The 20572-nt window shown below is 37.4% G+C and overlaps 2 protein-coding genes across 12 annotated transcripts in view; one reads left to right on the top strand and one right to left on the bottom strand.

Annotated features, from left to right (window-relative positions):
- The window catches only part of fw (CUB and Sushi multiple domains furrowed), a 164374-nt gene extending 153456 nt beyond the window's left edge, over positions 1-10918 (top strand). The window contains exons 13-20 of the mRNA XM_074100344.1: positions 280-453; positions 967-1146; positions 2057-2299; positions 3551-3730; positions 4224-4409; positions 5431-5564; positions 6241-6395; positions 6868-10918. Coding sequence (XP_073956445.1) covers positions 280-453; positions 967-1146; positions 2057-2299; positions 3551-3730; positions 4224-4409; positions 5431-5564; positions 6241-6395; positions 6868-7144 — 1529 coding nt within the window. The 3' untranslated portion in view covers positions 7145-10918. The remainder of the gene's footprint in view (positions 1-279; positions 454-966; positions 1147-2056; positions 2300-3550; positions 3731-4223; positions 4410-5430; positions 5565-6240; positions 6396-6867) is intronic.
- A 3663-nt stretch (positions 10919-14581) lies between these two features.
- The window catches only part of Mbs (Myosin binding subunit), a 115621-nt gene continuing 109630 nt past the window's right edge, over positions 14582-20572 (bottom strand). For 10 of the 11 annotated variants that reach the window (XM_074100197.1, XM_074100180.1, XM_074100209.1 and 7 more), the window contains one exon: positions 19959-20048. Coding sequence is in view for 1 of the 11 variants with exons in the window: in XM_074100190.1 (XP_073956291.1) it covers positions 19962-20048 (87 nt within the window). In the remaining 10 variants the exon portion in view is untranslated. Of the gene's footprint in view, positions 20049-20572 lie in introns of all 11 variants that reach the window. The other variant, XM_074100190.1, reaches the window with a different exon arrangement.

Raw genomic sequence — 20572 nt, 5'->3', positions numbered from 1 at the left:
ATCAGGCCGCAAAGGATTATTTTACATGTCACTTATTTAAAACTACCAGCGCTTTTGGAAAGGCTATCTTTGCCAAAAAAATGCGCTGCAAGAAATTTGGCAGAAAGTCATTACATTAATGTCAATCTCGGAATGAGAGATAATAAGCTGGACACTGGCATAATAGCTTCATTTTGGTGTCCTAAATGTTGTCTCAAAAGTCTCATAAAATCTCGTGTCTGCGTCGTAAGTTATTCAAGGTCAAAGGTAAAATAAAATTAACAACATACTCAAATACAGTGATCACGTGCGCGGACCCAGAAGTGCCGTCAGGCGGTTATATGGAGGCGTATGATTACAACGTCCACTCAACCATCGATTTCCACTGCGAGCCGGGGCACCAGCTGGTCGGCGAGTCCAGCCTCACATGCCAGCAGGACGGAGAGTGGTCCGGCGAGTCGCCCAAGTGCGAGTGTAAGTAGAGAAACAATAGAAAAAAGTGATTGGAAAGGCCTAAACTTTAGGTAATTAACTAAAATGTCAACAAACGTCAGCGGCCAGATTTGGCACATTTAATGATTTTAAACATGTTACCTAGTCTATCATTGTAACACAAACTAGACTTATGTATTTCAATACAGAAATGTAAATGTTTTGAAGTTTGATGGGGGAATTGCAATATTTAAGACACCAATTGACCTTGTTTTGTTAACATTTAGTTAATCACCTAAACCTTTCTATTACATAAGCGTAAAACACACCCAGGTCAGCAGCGGGTCGGGTCGTGTACGGGTGCCGCGGTGTGATGTTGCTCATACGCAGCAACGTAAATAGCCCCGCCGCACTCCCGACCCGACCCGACCCGCTCGTGGCTCGCTACCATCTTTCGTGCGTTTTACGCTTTATTTACCGCCTGGTTTACGCGACGTATGATCATACTCGATCCATTGCACCACTACTCGCTGTCTAACAAGAATATCGTTTCAGATATCGACTGCGGCAAGCTGCCGCCTCTGACGTATGGTGCGGCTGAGCTACTGAACGGCACTACCCACCTCGGCAGTGTGATCCGGTACTCGTGTACGGCGAACTACCGGCTTGCCGGACCGGTGAGCCGGGTCTGCCAGCCCGACAGGGTGTGGAGCGACGCGACCCCACGTTGCGAAGGTACAGAATATTTTTCTTGGTTTTCAACAGTTGAATTCTGTTGTTGAAATCTGAACTCCTTGCAAATAAGTTCATAATTGTCGTAAGTGAACGATTTGATTTTGGTAGATAAGTACCCGTAGATCGAAAAGACAGGAGTGTCTTTTCGACTTCTGGCTGGCCTGAGTGTTGGTGCCGAAAGAAAAACCCTAGTAGTGCTACAAATAAATAATAAGTAGTAGTGCATTTTATTAATACGCATTGATTGTTACAGGTAATGCTGCAATTTTATTAAATAAAAAAATACGGCGATTCAAAATAAAACTAAACGTAGTAATTTTGCAAAATCTCATTATTCTTTTGTCTACGTCATAAAGAGAATCTTTATTCAAAGTATCAACCTTCTAGGACCACGAGGTTCGGATGAACTTTGATGAGTCTGTCAGGACTTTCCTTCTCACACATAAAGATAACCCTTACAAGTTCAAAGTTAGTCAAAGTGCAGTGATTTTTACTACACCTATAAAAACAAGCAGAAGTTACTACATTATTTTTATATCATGGGACACGTTACCAATTGACCTAGTGCTAAACTAAGCAAAGCTTGTAGGTACTATGAATACTAGGCAACGGATAAACATACATACATATATAGATAAATAAATACTTAAATACATATTAAACATCCAAGACCCGAGAACAAACATTCGTGTTATTCATAAAAATATCGACCCCGGGACCTCACGCTTCATAGTCAGGTTCACTCACCACTTGGCCATACGGTTGTCAAAAAAAGTATACTGTCGGGGTTTCTGAGATTTTCAGTACCTATGTTAATTAGCACCTTGTGGAATCAATCGTCGACATCAGTTCGAAATACAAAAGTCATAACATTGATGGAAGGTGTCTCTAACCAGTACCTCTTTTACAGAAATCCGTTGCCCTGAGCCGATCGTTGCCGAGAACAGCATCGTATCTGTCACCGGCAACGACCGCATGCATGGCCGCACGTTGATCCGGACCTCGACGTCCGTCAGCACGAGTAGTGGCAACACTTACCGCATCGGCGCGCTGGTCAAGTACCGGTGCGAGCGCGGCTACAAGGTGGTCGGAGAGAGCCTGTCCACTTGCGAGGACAGCGGCCAGTGGAGCGGGATCACGCCTAAATGCCAGTGTTAGTATCAGCTTTTAATGTTCTAGTGTTCGACATTGGGCGACATTGAGTTCCGGCTTCAATCTAGCTGGGGACGGCCCACGTATCCGAGACGCGGTCTTCACTCCTGAAGTCGTTCCGAGCCCGATTTTATCCTCTGCATTCAGCCACTGTCAGTTGCTCTGTCTAAACCCGGATTTTTAATCCCACGGAAAAAATGTAAACAAAGTTTCGTAATTGTCAAAGTGACATAATAGGGGTTTTCAAGGTATGGGCCCTCTAGAAATATTATATGAAGTTCTGTTGTTGCCATGTTATTTTCTATTTTCGTTAAAAGAGCCGTTTTTACGGGAGACAACTTACAAGTCGTCTTTTGACCGAGAAGTAGGTACTCAGACCGGAGTCCATCCTTTCATACAAAAATGAACGAAAAACAACGGAAAACGTAACAATGAACAACTTAACTACAATAAAAATATAACAACAATGTCGACAGTAAAAAAATAACAGAACAAGAGTCACTGGGAAAACGAATTCACAAATGTTACAATGAGTACCGTCTCAAGCGGCCCACAGCATAAAAACCCGGGTGTAATACCAGGACAATAAATTAATTATGCATACGAAAACAGTAATCTTTGTATATTAATATATCAAAGCGTAGTAAATGCCAAAGTAAAGGTTTTCATCAGTAAATTAAAATATTTTATCTTGATTAAGAAATACAGTTCATTAATGGGAAGTCGATTTCTGGCAAATGTGGAAAGAATAATATATCTTGAATTGTGCAAATGTTTTTTGATAACGGCTACACCTTTGTTTACATTTTTTCCATGGGATTAAAAATCCGGGTTTAAATGAGGACCGTCTTTCGAGATAGGTACGATCTTTCGAGATACTCCAGAGTTCCGCTCTCCACTCCAACGGAATCGATTGGCTTGCTATGTCGATAATTTTGGTAAATGTTGTAGAACGGTTTGATATTTCCTCGACCTGACCAGTGTGTGACACTTACCGATCGGCGCGCTGGTCACTGCGAGCGCGGGTGTCGTGACCTGCCAGTTCACGCCTGGTATCATCAGCTTTCGATGGTCTAGTGTTCGACATGGGGCGTCGAGACGCGGTCTTCCTCCAAAACTTGTCCCGAGCCCGATTTTATCCTCTACACTACATTCATACACTGCCATATAATCGATTCTACTCTCAATTCTGAGTAAACTACTTTCTGGTCTTCAGTTATTTAATAACACCTTTATATTATTATGTCTTCAGATGTGGACTGCGGCAATCCTGGACGCATGGAGAACGGCAAGGTCACGCTGGCAACGAATGCGACGTACTACGGTGCGGCTGCCCTGTACGAGTGTGACGAGCACTGGGTCCTGGACGGGGTGTCGCGCCGCCAGTGTCAGGACGACGGCACTTGGAGCGCCGAGCCGCCGCAGTGCAAGGGTTAGTAACAATTCCCATTTCACTACCTCAGTACGGTTTGTTTCAAAATGAAGGTTATATAAATAATAAGGTTCTAAGTCATCAAGGAAGGATATAATTAAGTTTCCAAGTTCACATGACCAAAAAATACAAGCCTTGAATGTGAATTTCCTACCCGTAAAAATCGAGGAAACATACGTAAACCTAAGACACAGCGCACGATTGTTTTTACATTTGAAAATTACAATGAGGCGAAGGTAAACATCGAGAGGAAACCGGCACACAACTGCGAAGAAATTCAATGATATGTGTGAAGCTTTGTGAGTGCCAGTGGTCAGTGGGACATTTGACATTATACATAACGGCTGAGAAGATGATATCTTTTTCTTGATGAAGGTTAATTCAAATTCTAATATTGTGTCATCCAAGGTAAACTTTGACAGAATGATTATACAGAAAAATTCCAAAATCGCTGATCGGCAAAATGAAGTCACAATTGTTTTTCCGTCCGCAGAAATCACTTGCACAGACCCATCGCTCCAGATCAAGGGTAGCGCAGGACTCCACGTAGTTACCTCGACGTTGAGCATCGGCGGGGAAGCGCACTACCGCTGCGAGCGTGGGTACAGCCTCAAAGGGAACCAGACGAGGCTCTGTCTGCCGAAGGGACAGTGGGCCGGCACGCCACCAGTTTGCTTGCGTAAGTACTTGGTTCCACTGACTATAACAGGTTCAATAAGTGAATCATACCACATTAAGGATAAAAATAGACGAAGGCTTACCCGGCATGCCACTCATATGCTTGCGTAACTACTTGGTGCCACTTAATATAACAGGGTCTATAACTGGATCGTGAAGCCCCAAAGGGAATCAATGAAGGCTCTGTCTGCCGAAGGGACAGTGGGCCTGCACGCCGTCCGTCTGCTTGCGTAAGTACTTGGTTCCAGTGACTATAACACTGTCATGCCATGACAAAACACCGTATCTCGAGTCACAGTAGTATGATAACATTAATTATCAAACTTTAGGACCCTCTATCTATACGTGTACATCGCCATCGTAACTTTAGTTAAAATTGTAATTTAGTAAAAAATACTTTTTATATTTAGCATTACATTGTACATATTTATAATTGCAGTATTTAATCGTACAACTCAATTACTGATGTTACAAAAAAACACTGTTATTTGAGGTACAGTGTTTTGTCATGGCACAGCAAAACAGGGTCAATAACTGGATCGTGAAGCACTAAAAGGAACCGCCGCCCGTCTGCTTGCGTAGGTAAGTACTTGGTGCCACTGACTATAACAGAGTCAATAACTGGATCGTGAAGTTCTAAAGGCACCCAATGATGGCTCTGTCTGTCGAAGGGATAGGCGGTCGGCACACCGCCCGTCTGCTTGCGTAAGTAAGTTGGTGCCACTGACTATAACAGGATTAATAACTGAATCATACCTTTATGATTTTGAATAAAGACTTTCTGCCAAGTTTCTTGCGGCGCATTGCATTCTTCTTGGAAATTATGGTCTTTCCGAAAATGCTGGTATTTACAGAATAAATTATTTAAATTTAAATTTGATCAAACTAGATCTTATATTCAAAAATGTAACCCTGAACATCTCTTTTAAAAACGTTGGCTAAGATGTCAATGAGGAAAATAAAAACGCCATCCGAATAATGACCCGACTACACAGTCTTCTTATACTGATTTCTGGTTGCAGCTATCGACTGCCGCCACCCGAGTACCATCGAGAACGGGCGGATCATCGTCGCCAACGGCTCCACTCTCTTCGGCAGCTCCGTCGAGTATCACTGCCTGCCGCAGTTCCAGCGTGTCGGGCCCTTCCTTCGCAAGGTAACACTTCAAAGAAAGTAACGTAAGCGTCCCAGTGCTCGACACACTAATGCCCAATAGACGACACCCTGCTGTCATCTCTATTGCTAATGACATAAGATTAAAGATGTCAACTACTGGGGCGGTGCCGAGCACTTGTACGTTTACCTTAATACTACGAATCCTATTTTATTATTTCTATGATTTCTTCAATGCATCATCGGTAGATTTTAGTTGAAAATATCAACATTCAGTCGGCTGCTTATATTTGAATTACTCCGATTCGGCCAACTTAGTGGCAATAAAAGAGAAAGTGGAAGATCTAGATGGATCCTCTCTTTCTTCCCTCTTTGTTTTCTCTTTCTTCTTTCTTTCTTTTTCTTTTTTTTCTCTTTTCTTTTTGTCTAGATAGACGAGACCATTCTTTCCACTTTATGAGCTTATAAAAACTTAGTGATACTAGTGAATTACTCATTTTTCTTGTACACGCGCGCTGCTGTATTTTTTTTTAGTCTCGACTTAATTACTTCAGAGCTGATCTTATCTAGATTTATCGTCTGTTTATCCAAAACTCAGATTACCTAGGCTAATATCTAAAAATAAACTGATTTGTTCTCGTGCGTGCAACAATAAAAATATTAGATTAGTGCAAGTTTGTTTTGTACGCTAGATTATTAACAATTTGGTTTTTCTAAAGTGCACTGACGAGGGCAAATGGTCGGGCGAGGAGCCAAGCTGCGAAGTCGCCAGCAACGAAGCAGCCGAAACCAGCACGTTGCCGCTTCGTGTCGGCATCGGCTGCGGCGTGGTGCTGTTCCTACTGGCGATGCTTGGCGCCATCTACCTCGTGCTGTGAGTACCTGAGCGGCTACCCCAATAAAATAAAATTGTTTATTCATTATCTGAAGACACGTAACACAAAATCTGAGTTGGTGCCTCTTTTTAAGCATTAATATGCTTGTGTCTAACTGTAGGTATAATTTTAGGTGTACAGGTATTTTAAAGACATTGATATTTACTTTTCACTTCTCATGCTCTACAAATATTACTTTAGTCTCTGCATATCCAATCACGGCGTTTGTGAATAGAGGATTATCGCAATTTTCATTGATTGTGTATATACAATTTTTAGGGCGTGGAAATAACTTCAAAATGATAACTTCAGTCGATAGCATTTAATTTAACCTGGAGAAGACAAACAAGGTTTTTTTAATTAGATTTGTTTTATAAAATTTAAGTTGGCACCAAAATTATTATTATGTCTGGTTCACCTGAATGTAGCATTCTCCTTTAAAAACCAATTCCATTTTTTGACCAATTGCAGGCGGAAGTCGACACCAGTGAAAAACACGGAAAATATAGAGGGCGCTGAACGCAAAGAGGACCAAAACGCCGCAGTGATGAGCTACGCGACGCTTCACGACTCCACCGGACGACACATCTACGATCACGTGTCGGACAACGTCTACGATTCGCCGTACAGCGACCATCTGTCGGACAACGTGGCGTACGGGCGCCGGAGCGACACCGATTCGGCGTACGAGCCGGAACCGACCGGGCCCAACGCGGTCGTTACAATCAACGGCGTCGCTGTGCGTTGAGTACATTGGAACCTCAGTAGCATACGCGTTTGTGCATTTGTAAAACTCCGTCGCTAATGTGTAACTGCGATTTATTTGTCGTATGTACTTACTAAGGGCCTATGCTAGCTGGAGCTGCGGGTGCATAGCGGGCGCACGCCTGCTAGGGGACTAGGTACTACGAAATTCGAAAACCGAAGTTCGTATCGTACCGTCCCTCTCACTCTAGTATTAAATAATATTATCCGTCGCTCGCGCCTCATGCAGTTAGCGCTGCTCATACTGTTTTTCAACAGGCGTCCACCCACTCCGTGAAAACCGCGTCAGCTAGCGTCGACCCTAAATTTGCTACAGTGATACTGTATTCCTGATTATGATTAGTATCAATTGCGGTTCCGATTATCCTTGCAATCGAGATGTTCTATTGTAGGATTCCACAAAACTAAGCTGGGTTTTCCGTGAAGTCGAAATACATTAAGTAAATATTGCACGTCAAAAATATCTATACACCTTTACGCCACTAAACATAAGGTCGATGTATACATATTTTGACGCTGCATATATATTTGTATTCGACTGTACTAAACGAATTTAGGTAACCAAATAGCCATCGTTACAATCGCTTGCAAACTTCCACTAAGTTACGCGTCTGTGTATAAAATGTAGTCGCTGTTTTTTAAGAATTAGTTTATTGGCTTATGACTAACTGTTATTGTATTTATTGACAATTGAAACGATGTTTATGAAGGTTTTATTCATAGACACCCTGTCTAAGTATCGTTGTTCCTCGTAGAGAGCCGAATTTGGTTACTATTTCAGGTATCATTTAGGTACTTACCTAATTTTTTGAGTAGTTTGTTTTCTCACTTGGCTGTACTTCAACGGTTTTCTTCCTTTAACTGTGTTGTGAGGTACTTATTGTCAAATTTTGAATTGCAGTTTTCGATACCCCACAACTTTGATTGAAAATAGGTTCGCTTTCAAAAGATCATTGGTAAGCTTAAAAAGATATTTTATAACGGTATAAAGGACAAGCTCACTTAGTTTGTATCTTGCGCCCGCTAGTAAATTATGAATTACGAAATACTTAATGTCTTTCTCACTAGTCCTAAACTCGGTTGACTATACACAAGGAACAAGAAGCCCTTAGAAAAATTCGTACGACATGGTTACCAATTTCTGTAGACTTGAGTGTTCAAATGAATCCCTGTTCCACAAAAATAATAGTGATCTACAATTTGATGATAATGATAAGTGCATTGCCAATTGTATCAAGTTATAGTGCTTATATTTTGTGGTTTGGGCCGATTGTAGTTTTAGTTCTAGGTTATTTGTCCGACGGACTCAGAATTGGGATCGTCGGATCTTTTATACTTAACTATTGATGTACATAGCTTATAGTAGGTAGTTTTAAATTGATAGTCAAGGCAAAAATGTACGTGAAGTGATCACCAACCCTTAACTAGGTACGAACCAAAGATGTCAAAGTGTTGGAGTTGTATGAAATTTATGTATTTATCGTAAATCGGCAGTTTAAAATTATAATCGTTCTTTTTACAATTTGTTATTGAATATATATTTTTTTACATTTTTATAACTATCAAGACTTCAATTAAATGTTTTATCAAGTACTTTACTTTATTACACTATGACCTTTTTTATGATTAGATAAAAACATAAATGCAAGCTTTTCTGTTTTAAATAGTGTTGTAGTTAGACTTTACGAACGCCATTGACTTATAAAAATGTCACTGACACGCCGCGATATTTTATCGCTAAACGCCAACTCGCACATAAACGTACTGATATCGCACGCTGTCCGAATGACTTTGAGTCAGTGGCGTTATAGACGAGGCAACTGTGGACAAATTCAGGTGTGGTTGGCGTTCAGATGGCTAATAATTTTTTGAATCTCGAGTTTTTAGATAACCCATAATTATTAACCATAAGTTAAATTTGAAAGCGTAAATTGCATTTTGAATAATTAGATTTAATTTGAATTAAATGAAATATGAGCAAAATGAGTTGTGATCAAGTAGAACAATCAGCGAAAATTATACAAATAAGAATACTTTATAAAATTTTGAATTAGTATGATAGGCTGATTGTGTGAAGAAAACATAGATATTATGAAAATGGTTTTTTCAGTGTACCTAACCATTTTAAGATGCTTATTTATACGTCTAAGTTAACTTACTCACTGCGAAACATTCATTAGTATAGTCAAAAATTACAAAGTACTTTCTCAACACAGCCAAACTTACTAATTATACTAATTATATTAAATCTGTGTAACTATAGTTACGACGAATCTTTCTGAAGAAAGTCGAGATATTTAACAAAAAATTGCCATTATCGTCACTTGAACTGCACTTAAACATACTTTCAGCTCACATTCTCCTAGCTTTATGTGAAACGAAAGTATTAACAAAGTAAAATTTATTATTTAGTTCGTAAGAAATTTCAGACAAATCCGTGTAGAGTCTGTGTCTTGGTTATTTGAGCTGTGCCACTGTATTTATGAATATAATAATTTTAAATAGGTACAAAAATGTATTCAATATGTGCTATGTGAACACACTCAACGCGGACTCTGCCATCTCATTTGTCTATAGTTACTTAGGAAGAGATAGGTATTTATTTTGTTATAATAATATCCAATTTTCTAGGTAATAAATAGATCTTGATGCCAAAATAATATTGCTATTTCTTCAATTATTTTTTATGAACGTACCTTAAATCTACTTAGTTGTAATGTTCTTTCGCATTAAAAGTAAAAAAAGTACATTAGTTCATTGATGTGCATACGCTTCTCAAAATATACCAATTAAGTTCTAATAAAACAAATGATTTTGTAAATAGAATAATTTAGTACTTACCTACTAATAGTATCTTCTATCTTCTAATTTTGACCCATGATTCAAACGTCAATAAGATGGCACTTTGGTACACTACGATTATTTCCACTTTCACACTCAGGATTTCTCAGTTTAAATCGTAAAGGTAAATTTAAAAAAAAAACTTTTTTGTTTTTTACTATCAAGCTTTTTACCTTGTCTAATATACAAAGCCGGAGTAGACAATGTCGCGATTATAAATGGCCAAATCTTGATTTCAATCATTGTAGAATTGCCAAGTGTCAAAGTTGACATAATCGTACTGTACCAACTCATTTTTAATAGAATGAGTATCTGTCCTAAAACTTTTATTTCTCGCACACCGCATGCGTGCGTCAAATGCAGCCCATGAATATGAGCTAAATTTAACTATCTCTTATTAACTTCACTAAATATTTTTGTTTGGCTAACTTCGAGCATTTAGAACAAGCAAAATTTCATTTTGATATGGAATATTCCGCCGCTCTACCACTCTTTGTGATAAAAAACCGAGCTGATTTCCTTTTCATCTACTAACATAAGTCTGTGCTCTGTATATACTATTATGTGTAAAATTAAAAGTAATTCTATGAAGCATTGCAGATAGAATAACGAGAAGTATATAGTACCCAATCTCATCGACATCAAAAGTGCCGTAAGGTACATAGATGTCAATGAGTAACCTGGAACGAACTCTGGCCCCTGTACCTCAGGATACGATGAAAAAATGGCCGCTATGTCGGCTGAACCACGTAAAGGGGCTGTAGATAGAAACGTTGTAATTTTTCCTGTTAGTCACATTTGTGAAACATTTTTCAAAGTGATTAGTGTTCATTAGCGGTTAAATGTAAGAGCATAATATTGTTATATTTTTATAATATAATTAAAATAATTCGTGGATCGATTTGTTAAATAAATGTCTTCGATGTCTAAATGTCTTTCAATTATTCTTGACTTACCTCCAGTTTAATCATCTATTGATTAAATTTATTTGACAGATAAATAAATGTGATGCCGTCTCTGTTTGTTTTGTTTTTATCCGTCAAGTAAAATTAATCAATACTTAGGTGGTGAAACAGCCCTCTAGTTTCCCATAAATGATAGCCGACTTCATATTGTTGCTTACCAAATAACTTAAACATGGAATGCAGTTTGACGTGCTATGGTAAACTTTATCAAATTATATTTAGAAGGGATTCGCGCTGTCATCGTTCATCCACCATTACCTCTCATATTTCGTTTTCTAGATTTTTTTTACCGAACAACGGCAAAAACTACTAGACACTGGCAAAATTGTCCTCCAATGGACAGAGCCATATTTTTTTAAAGAAACAACAATATATTTAGAAGTAAAAACCGCCAATAGGGAATATTACTGCGATGTTCTGCCGTCAGAATGCAGCACTAGCACGAAGGAATTGACGATTCAATCACGATTGAATGTCTTAAATGTCCCTAGGATGCCATGATAATATTATGGCATCCCAGGGACATTTTAAGGCATTATCATATTATTTCAATTAAATTTTCGGAAATACATATAGTTCTATCGTTACTATCGATGTAAATATCATGTTATTTTGTTACTAATAAATATGTCAATAGGTAATAGATACTATAGAAAAATATAATAATAATAGTACGATTATCTCCATTTTGACACTGCTTGAAATCAAGATTTGGTCATGGCCACGACAAAACGTCTAATATCCTGCTTTGTATATTAGACAAGATTTTTACCTAGCTTAATAGTAAAAAACAAAACAATTAGTAATTTGTCGTAATTTGTTTGTATACCTTTACGTCAAAGTGAAATTAATCGTAGTGTAAAACACCATACCACAATTTCTATTGTAAACTGGTTCAACTGCCAAAAACTATTAAGTTGATTAAAGTTAACACTGCGGCCAGTGGCGTAGCGTGGACTAATGTAGACGTGGGCGAAGTCGTATCTGCGAGGCCCCTTTTCTATGGACGCATCCCATTTAAAGAAGCCTCATGGGGCTCTTTTAAGTGCAAGGCCGTGGGCGAGGGCCACACCGCCCACGCCTAGCTACGCCATTGCTTGCGGCCTTGTTGACCAAAACTACAAATAATTTCAATTAGTTTATTGTATAAAATTGACAATACACCAAGAGGACAATTAGCCTTATATTATAACATATTCATGTAAAACTTTATAATTTTCACCTACTTACATACCTATCTTATAAATTATTATGACATTTACATTATTATCAAATTCACAATGGTATGACCACTGCAGGTGAAGATTAAAAACTTGGACATTAGTAGTTGAAAAAAATCGTATGAAACATTTTTTTTTATTAAATGCTCCAATCGTTCACTCTAAACTCAAGTAGTAAAGATCTTTCAAATGGTTAAATTCACCTTTAGCTTTTGTATAGTGTACCAAATTTCCATAACAAATGAACATTTTCCAGTTCACATTTAGTATAGGTGGGTGAAGACCAAAAAGTTGCACAGCGTTAAAGCTTTATAGCAGGTTGTTATAATTTCCATTAACTTTTTCCATTGTGTCACGAAAATTATCCATATGTATGATGATTAATTTTCTTGTCACAATGGAAAAAGTTAATGGAAATCATAACTAAGTACCTGCTAACGCAGCTTTAACGGTGTGCAACTTTTTGGTCTTCACCCAGGTATAGTCTAGTATAGTCGACTACAGCTCAAAATCCATTCTTTAATTTAATAAGATTTAATTTATTCCATTATTTAAGACTACCAATTCTTTCTGTCACATGGAGTAAGATGTGGGTAGAAAGAAACAGCGAATACGATCGCGAATACATCCACGTAACACTACTTACATACAGCCACAGTATTAACTACTAAGACGGTAAAATGTTACTGGATTCAGGCGATATTTAGGTATGTACTATTAAACGCCACAAATGCAAATAGTTGTCGAGTTCACGCCACGCCATCATGCCTTACGCCAAACGAAAAATTGCACGACATAGTTGCAAAAATATTGCTACTGCTATTATAGTCATAAGGATCGGTGGCGTTGGCGTTGACGCACGACTGCTTACAGCAACGGGTGTGGTTAATGTACGACCGAGTATTTGTCGACCCGAAATATATGATAGCAAAGGATATACTAGACCGTGCCAGGCACGGGCGTGTATCATACGAAGAAGTCGCTCGTGGCGACCAAGGGAGATAGGCCAGGGGAACTTATCCACATCAGGACGTGTATTGTACCAGTAGAGTATTCCGGGTCGACATTACTGTGCGTGCCCTCAGCAACTTTGTTCACTATTGGCGTTCACAATAAAGGCCAACGTTTAAAAACACTATGTTTTAAATCAGGTTGTGGTTTTGTTTTTAAATCCCTTTTTTATTGTGCTCAGTCTAAAAGTTACGACTGCAACAGGCACCAATTAAATATTTTAGCGAGGTTGCATACTTTCGATAATTTGATACTGGCCATTTTGCTGTCTGTGTGAATGTGTGATTGTCTTCTAAAAACGTCAAAGCGCAACTGACAAATACATAGGTTTGACATAGGTATTATGGGTATTATGAGTGTAGAGTTAGAAATGAAGTAGAATTATCAACTTAGCAAAACACACGAATATCTTTTAAAATAATAATTAATTCAAAAATAAATGAAATCAACTAACTTAAAATGAAAAAATATTTTTGGGGTGTCTGAGGTTTTCAGTTATTTATTTGTAGTTAGTACACGCATACGCACCCGGCTTTGCTGATGTAGCAGAATAAGAAAAAGGTCAGGAATCTATCCCGTAGGAATTTAAAAAAAAACCATATTACACCATCATTACACCTTTACTAATTGGCCATGTTTTAAGCTGAGAGTTTTTTTTCCTTTTTTATGTACAGTCGAGTTCATAAACGCCTGCGCAAATTGGATCATAAATATCTGAACACGCTTCAACGCCGTTAACAATACTCGTGCTCACATATTTTTGATCACATTTTTGCTCAGAAGATTCAGAACTCGACTGTAATAGCAGACAAACGAGCAGACGGTTCACTTGATGTTAAGTGATTACCGTCGCCCATAGACATCCGCAGCACCATCAGGACTGCAGATGCGTTGCCGGTCTTGTAAGAAATGGTACACTCGCGTCATTTTGGTTAGTCACCTTACGCTTTTATAGATGATCTTTAAATAGATATATTTTTAAAGCTAAACTAGATAGTGTCGACGTTATTTTAGGATATTTTTATTAAAATATATCAGACTCAATTGCTACTCTAGCGTCACTCTGGATTTGGAACTGTTATTTACCGCTTCAAGCTGCAGACTTTTGCAACTATATTATGTAATATGTAATAGAATGTTTTCCTTCAGTCTACAATCCATAAGCTGTACATAACCAAGTTTGCTAATGTCGCGTCGTTCGGAACTCGAAACAAAAAATCGGTTGTCTTTCTCATTTGAATCATCAGAAACCCGAAGAAAACCGACTCGAGATACATCAATATTCTGGTTGTACTTTAGAAGTATTTAATTTATAGCACTTTTCTACTCTAAAAATGGAAAAAATAAAAAGGAACAGAAGGAAACAAAAATAAACCAACAAAACTAATTTAATCAAGATATTTATTTCATTTAACTCTTATCTCTGGAAATAAATAAAAAAAAACTATAATGAACAAAAATTTCAGAATTGCTAAGTTAAAAATGCTACGAATTTATACATTAAAATAGTTTCTCGGGTCGACGGCTTCTAAACATTTTAAATAACATTAAATTAATATTTTTTTTATTAAATTACATTCTTTGCTTTACAACATAGCCGCGTGCGACGTTAGCAGGGCCATACATCATAAACATAATCATAACTCAAACATATTATTATAGTTGATTGAAACTTAGATAAGTACTTAGGGCAGGTTCTTTAAAAGAGCGTGATGCTTGACAGTGCCATACCGCCGTTTTGGTCGTGGTATAGTAACAATTAGTAACACCAACCATAAGTCGGCCAAAATGGTTGAAAAACTAAATATAGCTGCAGCGGAAGTCAGTAACAACTTGGAACCTCCAAACCTCGGGGTCAAATGGCTGACACTTGTCTTCAATAAATAATAAGTGGGCTTTAAAAATAAAAATAAAAATGACGTAAGCATTGCGAGGTCATCCATCCCTTATCGAAACTAAAAAGAGCAACTACAAATCGCTATTAATATATTTTTAATGCTTTTACTCGGAGCGGTCGGCCAGTGGCACTTTGGTGTTATTGGCAAAGCACGTTCGGCACCGGCAAACAAAAACCTTTTGCTTTTCAAAATCACAGAAAAAAAATAACAAAGCTAGAAGACTACGCCCGAGCCGACTCTATGAATAGGACAAAGTATGTTTCGAAAATTAACTATTTGCAGCCACAGTCGCTACGATGCGGGGGTAACACGCGTCAGTCATTTTAGCAATATATCATCCTGATTAAGTTTTGTGTATGGTATTAATGAGTAAAACGTTTTAAATATAAGCATAGTTTCTAGGAGAAAGATGTAGTACAAAATTTAAAGAATCACACATTGGCAGGTCAATTAGAATAAAAATACAGTATCGACGACAAATCAAGGACTTCAGTTTCGTTCAACTCATTAACCTCAACTCCGGACAACGATAGAAACCAAACTTTATTACGATGTTACACGCTTTTTGTCTCGGCACTAAATGCTAATGCAGTCAAAAATACAATTTAGCAAAGTCTTCCTACATTATTTACTTACGTTACCCCCTTAGGTTAGGACGCTGTGGATTCACCTATTTAGACGGCTAAAATTACACGTAATTTTTCTTTTATCACGAAAAGTCAAAGGGATGACAACGCTTATGCTAAACGTCGCTATCAAGTCAAGTTCTTTCTATACACGCATGCAATGACACACATGAAAACTGTATCTATACACTGTCTAATTATTTAGGCGTAATCATCATCATAATTGAAATGCTACAGGAGTTGAAACCAGCTAACGGACCAAGGTTGTATGTACTGTGACTACAATTAAAAATACGATGACGTTTACATACTTTAGAATAAGTACCGTAAGGTCGGGTTACTTTGACCCATTGCAGGTTTACTTTGGCCCATATGAAAACCACATAAAGAAGGGTCATAAATTACATTATTGTCACAGTTCTCTCTAACGTATTATTAAATTTAAATTACTTTACGCGATTTTTTTTATTCTTACAAGGCGAAATGAACTTTTTAAACAATAAGCAAAAGTTTACCGAAATAAGTCGTGGCAATTTTATTTTAACCTTTCGATTTATAGTCAACTTACAGAAGCTGGCGTTTCAGTGTGAACTTTACAGTCGAGGAGACTAAATCACGAACCAGAGTGCCTTCTAATGTCATGTTGACATCCCAAACATTTGCCAAAGAAATTGTAGCGAAATTAGTTAACTGATTATGAAAAGGTTCCACCCTGGTACGTGGTTCAGTTTCTTCGAATGTACAAAGTTAGTATAACGACCATTAATGTTAAACCGGCAGTTCCCTTTGATTCGACGACTGGTTTGACATTGACTGTTACCATTGAGCGAACTTTTGGTGCAATTGACAATAAAATTACGTAATTTCGTATATAGAATGATTTCTTTCCGTGGTTCGTAACCATAGGGTTGCAATTCTTGGGATCGATGTCTATTAAAAAATATCTTTGTGTTCCTGCTAGTAACATCTAGCAAGCAATATTAGGACCCTGTTTTGATGCGTACTTAATAATAATAACCTTTAAGCTAATCTTTACTACCAACAGAAAACAAGTTCTCAATGGTAATGTTATTTGATTGTAGTTGTTCTATGCCTTTATGGTGGAGGATCACATTAAAATTCATTTATTGAATACGATTCTTAGATAAAAAAAATATTGAGATGATCGAACATTATTAGAACTGTTTAGTGCGAGATCGGGAACGTATATCATAATATCTATTTTTTTGCCAGATGGCGACCCCGGGCGTTCCAATACTGCATTTGTGAACACTCTGTATACAAAATGACGTCAATTCTACGTGGTCCGGGCCAAAAGTTCACCCCTTTATGATTATAGTAACTTAGTGCAACGCAGCTTTAGACACCTAAATTTCAAACTTTAGTCTTATTTGTATGTCGCTGTTCTTTATTTATGCAAGTTTAAGTACAGATTTGATACCAGGATTCCATAAGTAATAAATAATTTTCTGCATCATTTCTGTATAAAGTCAGTGTCCAAAAGTCGGACATGATATCAATCTTTATTATTGTAACTAGAACCTCCTAGGCGCCCGTACTTATACTTAATCTTATTCAATATTAGAAAAACAGTAAATATACAGTGATTATGAACACTTTTCTCTTCTTCTAGACGAGACGACGTCTAAATAAGTGATTGATCTTACGAAAACATTTCATATCCAGTTTCGAGATTCTCTAGATTTTGTAAAGTACAAGTTTTTTTTTACAGGAATTAGAATCCGTATTATGTACTCGTACAGTACAAAAGTATTAAGTATTTTCCAACATGAACCAAATGTGATATACTAAAAGAACTCGACTGACAAACATTAAAAATGTTTTTTTTTGCGTGGACTTTTGCACTATTTTACTTCCTTCTAATATTAAACAAAACTAATTACAGAAACACAAGAGATAACGGTGTAATCATATATAACATACAACATGCTCGGTGCGTACAAACTCATAATATCACATAACCAATTCATTTGCAACACTATTGCTTAAAAACACTATGCGCATATAAATATATATTATTAGTAATTCGAGATATATATAACTAAATGAAAATTAATACGCTTCCGCGCTATAGTAGTTGTAACATAAAACTAATCTACTTTACAAGACTTAAAAAAATCTAGGAATAAGTGGATGTTGAAAAGGACGGCGAACGGGGGGTAAAGGATTGCTTGGCCGTTCATCTTACCAAAAATTACCGGTATACCGCTTCAATACCGGTATTAACGATGCTAAGAGCAACATATACAGGTATTTTGGTCCCGATTTTAAGACACGGCTGTACAAAGCTGTATAATCTGACCTGGTAGTCAATATTGGAGCTGCAACCAATTTTCATTTACAGGCAAAAAGGGTTGTCCTGTTTTATATGATACTTATTTTTAAATTTCGAACACTAAAAATATAATCAATGCACTATGCCAATAACGCCAATCCGCCGTCCCCGGGTACATCGGAAGATAAATAAATATATTATAATACTTTCATAACGTAAAAGGAAGATTTATGTAATTGAGGCACGTCGATTTTTTAGAAAGTCTTAATTACACTCTACGAACATTGATCCTAAAATCATACCACATTAAGAATAAATACATTTTGTCTTAAAAAAATAATTTAATTACGATGACATACATTTTTTAATAAAAAAAACTTCGGAATTTCAAACTGTCGGTAAAATGGTAAAATTTCGACGATCGCTTTTGTTTTAATTGTATTATAAAAAAAATAACATGATAAGCTTTTAAGCCAAATCATTAGTCACTCTATGAAGTCAAATCAATACAATACAAATACATTCAAAATACAAGAAAAAAAAAACATATTTTTTATAAAATTAAATAAAAATAAAGACGAACATTTAATCCTCCTTTTATAATTTTCCAATAATTGATGACAAATTATCACGTATTGCTGACTTGATAATTATTTAAAGGAAGATCAGTCTCGATTAGAAAAAAAAACCGCAATTTCCAAGACTATACGGTCGTCGATTTCAACATTTGACCCTTTCTTTACAATATTTCATCATTATTAAATGTAATGTGGCAAGACTGTATAACAGCCGACATCCTCGGCGTGACAGCGAAACGAATTCATTACAATAACAAACAAATATTATATTTCGATATAAACGGAATTTATAAGCTTCACAGCGTCTTCAAACACACCAGAATTTGATTATTTTAAAGGAAAGAGTATTGCCTAAAAATAAATTTGACTTAGTATTTACAGACGAGGAAAAATAGTGGGTAAACAGCACTATGGGCTTACGCTAGCTGCCGCGGGTGGTCACGGGCGCGGGTGCAGGTATATTTTATTATATATTGCTCATACCCCGCCGTGTTGCCCTCCAACAGGCGTCCACCGGCTCCGTGCAAACCGCGTCAGCAAGTGCAGGCCTTAGCTAGATACTATTGAAGCAAGCCTCATTAACGCTGCGACAGTGTCATTAAAATTTGTCATTTCATATACGACCAGAGACGGGAATATTCGTTGCACTTTTGAGCTGACTTAGTATCGACATCTCTTACATTCCAGTAGCCATAGAAAAGACGTATATAGTAGATACCGGATGACGCGAGCAAAATGCCATCCTGCTCTTACGCTTAAGGTGCGTAAGAGGGCTTGAGTTCTCGTCGCATAGCAATGTCGCGAGTCTTTTTACACTGTCAGAAGCGTCAATGAAAAAGAACTAGGAACATTTCAGTCGCCAGTGACAAAAATATGTGAGCAATATACAACACTGTAGATTAACTTCTTTTATCAAAAATTAAAAATCTTTTTGCATTTCAGATTATAATGGTATTCCTTTTAAAGGCCTAACAAACAAAGTTTCAGCGCAAAGCTTCCATCGTTGTTTTGTAACATTAATTCGGTTTAGTTTATAACTTAACAAAAACCACCCACATTATTCGACGTGTTTTCAATTACTAACACAGTTCACGAATACCATCAGCGGCTACTATAATTGGTCTTAGTTCCAACACGCGAACCCGGCCGCTATACCATAAACGTCATAAGTTTTGTTTGTAGTACAGGCTGAATCAACCTGATCATTTAAATTATTGCGTCAGTGTGTTCGAGAAACGCTGTGAAGCCAGTATGAAAGGACTAGTTCCCATACGAAGTGAGCGGATAGTGTAAATACTGTTGAAATGCCTCACTGTTCTATAGGGGTTCGCTTAGGCAACGAGTATTACTAGATTTAGGCCTCCATCACTTGGACAGTTTGCTGATGACTCGGATGAGGGCCCCGTTTTCGTCCTTTAGCCGTTGATTTTCGGCTTGGAGCGCTTGCTGATACTGCAAACATTAAATCATTATGAGCACGACGTCGATGTATACTTTTTTGTTTGATGTTATTTACAAATGTTGGAGATCAATTAGGGTTTCATGACAGGTGTATACCGCTAGATGGCGTTAGTGTCAAGATCCGTTTGACGTCACAGTTTTGCTTGCGATTGGCTCATTTATCTATTCAACCAATCATAAACGTGACGCAAATGGCAAAGTTGTCAAACGGATAACGCGATACTAGCGCCATCTAATCTGTCACAGAAACCGTCGTATTTGAATGTGCTAAACATATACCTACCAACTGTGTTAACGAAAAAACTTAGACACTAGTTTGACATACGTTTATCACTATTATCACGTCCCAGGTCTAAATTAAACTGTCGTTTAAAGCACTACTAACACGCATGTCTATGTTTTGTGTGATAGACGGTGATTAATTGTTTATTTACTTGTAGTATGCGTAGTGAAGAATTTGCTAAATGTCATTGTATGTTCGATTTATAAGTTCGCGGGTGTTTTTTTTTAACACA

The sequence above is a fragment of the Choristoneura fumiferana genome, chromosome Z, assembly GCF_025370935.1.
Source record: "Choristoneura fumiferana chromosome Z, NRCan_CFum_1, whole genome shotgun sequence".
In the NCBI taxonomy this organism is placed as follows: domain Eukaryota; kingdom Metazoa; phylum Arthropoda; class Insecta; order Lepidoptera; family Tortricidae; genus Choristoneura; species Choristoneura fumiferana.
Note: the sequence above shows the minus strand (reverse complement) of the source record. Positions and strands in the feature narration are given on the sequence as shown.